This window comes from Amblyomma mixtum, chromosome 8 (genome assembly GCF_055824585.1).
Source record: "Amblyomma mixtum isolate Tamu chromosome 8, ASM5582458v1, whole genome shotgun sequence".
Taxonomy (NCBI): Eukaryota; Metazoa; Arthropoda; class Arachnida; order Ixodida; family Ixodidae; genus Amblyomma; species Amblyomma mixtum.
Window position 1 is genome coordinate 55,146,722 of NC_143019.1, and position 8,915 is coordinate 55,155,636.

At 45.6% G+C, this 8,915-nt stretch overlaps 1 protein-coding gene across 1 annotated transcript in view; it reads right to left on the reverse strand.

The window, feature by feature from the left end:
• LOC149332480 (neprilysin-2-like) overlaps positions 1 to 5,892 on the reverse strand; it is a 38,250-nt gene extending 32,358 nt beyond the window's left edge. The window contains exons 1-3 of the mRNA XM_089555774.1: positions 5,861 to 5,892; positions 1,455 to 1,558; positions 270 to 374 (exon numbers count right to left, since the gene is read on the reverse strand). Coding sequence (XP_089411900.1) covers positions 270 to 374; positions 1,455 to 1,558; positions 5,861 to 5,892 — 241 coding nt within the window. The remainder of the gene's footprint in view (positions 1 to 269; positions 375 to 1,454; positions 1,559 to 5,860) is intronic.
• Positions 5,893 to 8,915: the final 3,023 nt, after the last annotated feature.

Sequence of the window (8,915 nt, forward strand, 5' to 3'; positions counted from 1 at the left end):
TTACTGAAACGTGGCGGTGGCGCTTTCTTTCGATTTCGCTTCTCGGTTCGGAGGAAGTGTGACGTCACAAATACGCCACTGTCTGTATTGAGGCAGCACTTTATGAAGGCCCTTTATGTGGAAGGATACATAGAACCTTGCGCAAACTTTACTAAAAAAGGTTGTTAAAATATTGAACTTTCCAGATTCTCGAAGTAGTTGCATGTTACAAAAAATATTTCTCGGTGACTCTCGAGTGATTACTGGAAAGAAAGGCGGCAGATCCTTACTTTCTGGTTTCGGAATTGAGCCTTGGGGAACGGGAGCGGGGGGTTCACCGCCAATCCCTTTGCTGCCTGAGGTTTCGCCGCCAACACCTTCCCCGCTGCTGTCATCTGCGTCGAAGCAGACATTAAAGGTGAAGGCACATGTATGCAAGGAGATTAAGCTTGTTAAAGAAATGGCTAGGTTCGCAGTGTGCATTTCTAAACACTATTACAGACTGAGGCAAAAATAAGTACGTTGAGGTACGAACGCTATTCAAGTTTATAGGACCTGGCTCTCGGACACGCAAGGAAGGTTGTCAACATGGCGACAAGCTCTCAAGCGAGGGCCTCTATCTCCCAGACATCATGCACTGGGAATAGCCCCGAGCACAGTTGTGTTGGACTCTACTACTACACGTGCGAAAGCTTTCGCAGTGGGCGAAACTCTTACGAAAATTTCTTTAGACTGCCTATATTCTTTCCACAGACAAATCCTATTCACTAGTCTGTAGACAAAATTAATCCTAAGACAATCTACAGATTATCTCTAGATTTATGACCATACACGTCTAGTAGACTTGTCTATAGACACTTCACAGACTATGAACAGAAAAAAAAAATGTCTAAAGGCAATAGAGTCTATAAGAAGTCTTTAGAAAGTATATAGACCATTTTCATATGAGAAGCTTCTTACGGCAACAAGAAGCCTCAAGTTCAAAGAAAACTACGCAAGACAAAGTATTAGCCGCCGCTTTCCTGCACCATATTCAGAACAGTTCGTCGTGCAGTATAATGATAATCGCCGCATTTTGCTATCATTAATGCTACTAGGCCAAGTTGGCGCTGTTCAGTCTCCTGACTTCAAACGTGCATCACGCCTTCCTCCGAGAGTTTGCTCACCGCCTATATTGAAAGTCACTTTTGTAGCCGTTCACTCCGTCCTTTCTGACGCTACATCGACGCTGGGCCGCCTTCTCTGCGCATCATAAGCCATGGCGAAGAACATTTCTTAACAGTCAGTGGAGCCCCTGCCCATGCTCTCGTAATACCGTCTAGGAAATACGAAAGTAAGTACTTTATTTTGCCGCTTGAAGCATTATTCGTACACAATAAGAAGCAGCGTCGCATGTTATCTTGCGGATTGCGCTTCGCAAGGGCGCGTGGCCGGCTGCCTTGCATCTACTTCACCACTCGCATGATCGCTCTCACCGGTGCGCGATGTTTCCACGTAGATGATGGCCGCCACTGCGATAAGTCCGATCAGCACCACGCCGACCATCACGACCGACAGCCTCGCCTTGGTGTCGAAGCCGCTGCTGCATGATAGGCGTCGAGATATGCCTTTAGATGCGCGCGGGCATTGCAAAACATAACTAATGAGTTACGCTAGCAATGAAAGGGTCCTGCGATGAAGGGTGAGGCGGCAACGTTACTAAAACTCCACGACTTCTCGTAGTGGTATTAGTAGTAGTAGTAGTAGTAGTAGTACTAGTAGTAGTAGTCGTAGTAGTAGTAGTAGTAGTAGTAGTAGTAGTAGTAGTAGTAGTAGTAGTAGTAGTAGTAGTAGTAGTAGTAGTAGTAGTAGTGCACGTGGTTTCGTGACGCAACGTTGACTGTGCAAGCAAGGTCTGGGATTAGATCAACCAGGCGCCGAATAAGCAAAGAGGAGAGAATCTTCAATTAGAGGATGCATAACACAGGAGAACACGCTAACAAATAGGCGCAACACAAGTGATAGAGCGGGGGGAGAGCAGCAAGTCTGTCTTTAATTGCTATGTGTTAGTTTTCCTGCAGTTCACGGCCGCAACACGAACTCTAACCTCCGTACCACGATTATAGAGCGCCCCGGGCTCTAGGCTACGGCGCACCATTTAGAAGTGCTAACTATAAGAATTAGTACTTCAATGCTTCGCTCAGAGGTGCTCTCAATTCCATAAAGTATTCCCGTCTTAACGGAGCATCTCGGGCTGAGACGACTACGCCTAAAAGCTGCGGCTGGCACTCTGTGTCGAGCAAATTGCCTGCAAAGAGGTTTGAATGCACGACAGAGCCATCAACTTCTGGGCGCCGTCACTAAGGGTACACATCGGCCAAGCTTCTTCCGACAAGGCTTCCAACTTCCGAACACCTGATTACACTGCGCTGCAAAGCGACAGCATTAGAGGCTGTTGATGCGTTTAGTTGAAGTGTCATCTATTCCTATAATCACTTCCGTCTCATGCCTCAAACCAATAAGAATTGTCCGCTCCCATGACGTCGCTTCCCTCTAGCCAATAAGAATTATCCGGTCTCATGACGTCGCTTCCCTCCAGACAATAATAATTATCCGATCTCATGACGTCACTTCCCTCCAGCCAGTAAGAATTATCTGGTCTGCCGTCACTTCCCTATAAGAATCGTCCGATCTCACGACGTCACTTAATTATTCCAGCCAATAAGAATTATCCGGTCTTATGATGTCGCTTCCCTCCAGCCAGTAAGAATTATCTGGTCTGATGATGTCACTTCCCATTAAGAATTGTCCGGTCTCATGACGTCACTTGCCTCCAGCCAAAAAGAATTATTCGGTCTTATGATGTCGCTTCCCTCCAGCCAGTAAAAATTATCTGGTCTGATGACGTCATTTCCCTATAATAGTTATCCGATCTCATGACGTCACTTTCCCCCAGACAATAAGAATTATCCGGTCGTATGATGTCGCTTCCCTCCAGCCAGTAAGAATTATCTGGTCTGATGACATCACTCCCCTATAAGAATTATCCGATCTCATGACGTCCCTTTCCCCCAGCCATTAAGAATTATCCGGTCGTATTATGTCGCTTCCCTCCAGCCAGTAAGAATTATCTGGTCTGATGACATCACTCCCCTATAAGAATTATCCGATCTCATGACGTCACTTGCCTACAGCCAGTAAGAATTTATCCGGTCTTGTGATATCGCTTCCCTCCAGCCAGTAAGAATTATCTGGTCTGATGACGTCACTTCCCATGAAGAATTGTTCGGTCTCATGACGTCACTTGCCTACAGCCAGTAAGAATTTATCCGGTCTTGGGATATCGCTTCCCTCCAGCCAGTAAGAATTATCTGGCCTGATGACGTCATTTCCCTATAATATTTATCCGATCTCATGACCTCACTTCCCTCCAGCCAATAAGAAGTATCCGGTTTCATGACGTCACTTCCCTCCAGCCAATGATTATATGTTCATGACGTCGCTTCCCTCCAGCCAATAGGAATAACTAGGTCTCATGACGCCGCTTCCCTTCAGCCAACTGACGAATTTTATGAGTGACGACACATTTCTGCCCCATGAGGCTTGTAATGCTATCGCATCAAGAGCAGGTCATTATAGGGCGCTTCACAAGGGTCTATTTTGGGTCCAGTATTTTTCATTCTTTATATCAACGATATAATAGCCATCCCTCGAACTCCCACAATAATTTTATATGCAGATGATACCAGTGTATTTTTTTCTGGCATGCATCTTAGTAATATTCAGGCTGAGGCAAATGCATGGTTACAAGAATTGTCTTTATGGTTGAATATAAATAAACTAGAGTTAAATGTTAATAAAACAAAGCTTATTGTATTTAAGGCACGTAACAAGCCTGATAACAGTGAAATTAATCTTACATTCAAAAATAGCGTAATTGAGCGTGTTTCTTCCTACAAATTTTTAGGCATAATCTTTGAAGAACACTTGAGTTGGACCCTGCATATTAATAAGATTCATGCCAGCATATCAAGGTCATTATGTGTATTATATAAACTTCGAGACCTTGTTCCGAAATGGCTGAAGTTGCAGTTATATTATACCCTAATTCAATCACATCTTCATTATTGTTTACTTGTTTGGGGATCTACAACGAAAACTAACCTCACGAGGCTGATAACATTACAGAAAAAAGCAATACGATATGTCGAAAACCTTGCATACAATGATCATACAGGTTTGCCGCCGCGGTGGCTCAGTGGCTATGGTGCTCGGCTGCTGACCCAAAAGACGCGGGTTCGATCCCGGCCGCGGCGGCTAGAATTTCTTTGGAGGAGAAATTCTAGAGGCCCGTGTACTGTGCGATGTCAGTGCACGTTAAAGAACCCCAGGTGGTCGAAATTTCCGGAGCCCTCCACTACGGCGTCTCTCATAGCCTTAGTCGCTTTGGGACGTTAAACCCCATAAACCAAACCAAATCATACAGGTTTGTACTTCTCTAAGCATTCTATTCTAAAAGTCAATGAATTATTTGAGTTGAAACTGCTTTCTTATGTGTTTAACGATTTCAAACACCATCCCACTAAATATGTTCAAATAAACTCTAGTAGTGACGCGCCTTATAAATTAAGGCACGTCAGTTACAGAGTACCATTCGTAAGGACTAACTATGGAACCGAAATGCTTTCATATTTAATTCCCAGTCTTCTAAATAAACATACACAGGCCATAGAAATTATTCAGAAATCTGTTTCCCAAAAGTCATTCAATAGAAATGCTAAAGCTTACCTCCTTTCTCGCCCGAATGATTAAAATTCTTGATGTCCCTGTTTTTCCGTCAACTCTGTGAATTCTCGTGTTTTTCTTGTTGTGATGTGCCTTGTAAATATTTACTTTAATTATGCCATTGCAAAAGTATGCACCTTCCTCTTACTTTTACCTTGTATAATTATGTGTTGTTTTCTGTAATGAGAGTGTATGAAGCTCTTGCTTCTTTTGCCGCTTGTCCTGAGCATTGTGTCGGGTGCTTGGGCCCCGTCAGGCAGAGTGCATCTGCCTTTTGCCCCTGCATCCGAGACCTTGTTGTCTAAATAAAGATCTATCTATCTATCTATCATTCCGACATTTCTCACTTGACAGAGAAAAGCATCCAACTCACTGCGGCTGGCACAAAGACGACGTCCACCATTTTGCTTGTGCCTCTAATAACACACTGGAACGCCATTCCCTCCACTGAAGCCTGCTAATCTACATTCCACCAATCAACAGTGTAAGAAGCTGCGTTTGCGCGCCCCTTAGCAGTCACAGCCGGCAGGCATTTTACAGCGGGCGAGCAGCCCCTTTATGTAGTCGGGCGTGTAGTCACACGCTAGGATAGAACGCTCGGCGAGCTGGACGTCATACACAGTGGAAGAAGCACACAACACGGAAAGGAAGGCACAGCACACGCGCTTTCCAGCAGCTGAACAGTTATTCTAAGAGCTCAGCTACGAAAAACCGCCTTGCATTTCTACAGGCCAATAATCCAGAAAGCAAGAAGTTGATAGTGAAGATAACTTCAGGAAGAATGAACATAGGGTCACTGTCAAGAAAACAAAGAAATCGAAATTGGTTTTCATTATTTTTCTTCTCCGTTACGTGCCCAATGTAGCACGATTTACTTGCAGGTTCTAGTGATATCTGCATTTCCTTTCTGTTATTCGTGGTTTGGCTTCTTTATATGCAGTTTTGTGATGTTTTTCTACAATTATGCTTTCTCCAAAAGGAGCTTTAATTCAGAGAGAGCACTTGCGCTGGGCGGCCCGTCTTCTAGGGAAATTGAGTTTTGCACTTTTTCGGAGAGGTAGGTTTATCCTGGGTATAAGAACGTCCCTGCAACACCTAGGCTGTAGCCAGGACTTACTCTGCTTTTGTGGCCGAAAATGAATCTTGCATTGAACCGCTGTCGTAAGGAATTGGGGCTGAAAAGAAAATAAGCATGCGTGAAATACGGCAAGAGACTTGCGAGGGTAATACGACACGTGTTATACTATTGTGACTAAATAGATTTCAGCCACGTTCACCTGCACACATAAAGGCAGGGAAGCACTCGTCGCTTATTGTGTCACTTTGAGGCCGCCCATATACAGTATTTAGGAGTCTATATTGATACCCTCACGGGCTAATTACTTTTGTGCTTCATGCAAAGCCTTTCTTTCGCAGTATAATGGGACAACTAAAGAGGTTGCCAGGAGGCTTCGCCGTCTGGGTTACAGTGTTTACAAAGGCGCACCTCCAATCATATGACGTTGTGTGTCGTACTATGGCAAATATTTATCTGTCTGGTTTTAACCTACGCCTGAAAGCAAGATAAAGCATACAAGCCAAAGCCTTAAGCCCTGCGGCAGGGTGTTGTCAAGCCCAACCTCCCAAAATGTTCAACGAGTACTATCTTTTCCAGGCTTGCCGAGAGGAAAGCCTTGTGTTGTTGCTAACTGCGCCTTGATAGGTGCGCTCATCTTCTGCTTTGTAAACAGTCTTTCACACCTACCTGACGATGCCGATTCATAAGGGGAGAGATAACCACTCATCGGATACATGGCGTACTCCTGCGATGGGTCTCCTGAAACGAAACATAGATCATAAACGGAGGTAAAACCCTGTTCAGTTTAGCGATGAACAGAAATCATTGCTTAAGAGACCCTGTGAACAGGCATTGTGAAGAAAATTAAAAAAAAATCGCTAAATCAACTCAAAACTCAAAGCATATTAGAGCATATTAACAAAAAGTCCCCCCCCCCCCCCCCCCTACCGTATAAAAATGGCGAGGATAACTACCTCACGGCCGAGTGCCAGTGACAGATGGTGCCATGGCAAGGAAATTTAGCATCGCTCCAAAACAACTTTGACTAAGACACTCCAAAGTCGGCACCGTTGACCAAGGATAGCAGTTTCTACAGCTGTGCATGAAAATAGGGGCACTTCACGTGCAACAAATGACATTCATCGCAAAACCAACTTGCTCAGCGCGCAACACGCGCATGGCGACGGACGTTGCCATCTGATCGCTTGCCAAGCGTGGAGAAAGTGAAAAGAACAGGAGTGGACTGTAAAAATAAAGACTGGCAGCTGGGGATAAGGTTACCACAACGATACCAGAACGGCCATCCTTTTCTCGTCGCTTCGCGCCCCTTGCTCCGGCAGATATTTCTATTACGTCATCCTTGAGTGTTTTAGCGACGCGCTTCACCCGCTCACACCGGTGCCTTTATTCGAATAAATGGCAATTAAGCTAGGAGACACTGAGTTTGTTTATAGTTACTTGCAATGGCGCATTAGTAAACAAAGCCGAACTGTATCGTAGCTTCGCTCTAATATGGCGTCAGCTAGGGTATGCTTAAACCCTACAAGACGGTTGCAGCCGTTGGGCGTACCTGAGGGAGAACCGGGGTAGAACCGAGGATCCATTGAACGAAGGATGGTCAGAGGACGACGCTCTGGTGGAAGAAGGCTTGTCCACGTAGGCTCAGGGATGCGGTCAAGGCGTAAGAGCGGAGTGCAGAAACCGCTACGATGGAAGACAAGGCTTCACTACCTGTGACGTCAGAGCTTTGGCCTCGAGCTGCTTCGTTTTCACAGATCGCGTGCCACGAGCAGGGGTGGTATTCTCCCGGTGTCGCCTTTTGCGACATGTCGCATTCGCTCTTCGCTGATTGGCTCGAGCCGCGGTGACGGCGGCGTGACGACACGGACCCGCCTTCTTGCTACGTCATCGTGACGTCGCCCCAATTTACTACGCTTAGTCGAACAACGGAATGCGCTGAAGCGATTCGCGCGGGCGACGGGCTACCGTTAGCGTACGAACGCAATCGGCAGTTGCGGCTTTTGCGCCCTTGGCGTGAAAACATGGCGACGTCCTTTCAAGCGAGAGCCGCCCGCTTCAGCCAATTCAGCAGTCCGTGCTATACCGGTCGGCATGTTTACCGGCAACTACTGGTGTTGTTACTTTTCGCTATGACTTACCTCGCTTCGACGATAAAGTTTAAGCTGCAATTCAGCCTAGTTTTTTAGTTACGCTCTCGATTCTGGAGTGCGCAAGCCTAATGGGACCTCCAGCTACACTGCTACCGTCTGCAACTGCCCGAAACGCAGCCGAAACCTAGCACAACCGTCCGGAACGAAAGACAAATAGATTTGGAGCTTTTTCGCGGTGTTTTATAGACTTAAATGAAGTAAAGCGAGTTTATATTAAATTTGCAAATGTTTTTTTGAACATTAGACTTCATGTGATGGCAAATATTCTTGCTATAAAAGATACGAAACTACTGCTGCTAGTGGATCAGCAGTGGTAAATTGTCGCTTCTCGGAGTGAATGAATGCACCGCAGACGAAAGTGCCGGCGGCTTTTTCCGTTTCTTCGAGCATCTGTAAGCACTTTTTTAGGCCCCGCCCATATGCGACATGTCGCAAAAGGCGACACCGGCAGAATACCACCCCAGGGAACACTGCAAAAAGAAGACTAGTAGGGTCTGTCTAAATGCCATGTGCGCATGAAACACTTGCAGCGCGTATCAAGACAATTGTATATCTATCAGGATGCCCACGCCTAACAGCGCTACAGCCTGCACTCTTGAATCCATTTACAAGAGTGTTCACCGCCCTTCTCAGGACTCTTCACTAGCCAGAAACTTCCTTGGTGTCACTACTGTCATCATCATAATTACAATCATGGGCCTCTTGTTTTCGCCTTTACTGTAACCGGTTTAGTATTCCGTCACATTTTATTATGATAAAGGCTTCGTTCCCCAGAGAACCCGTCCATTACTACCGGTCCCCTTCCAATTTTTTCTTGCGCTCTCCGTAATCTTGTTTGCCTTCCAATTCTTTTTGGATACTCTTGTTTTTAAACACCTGCGCCTACATCTAATGACGATGATGATTAAAACCTTGTTTTCAGCGGTGTGGGAGACCCCCTAATC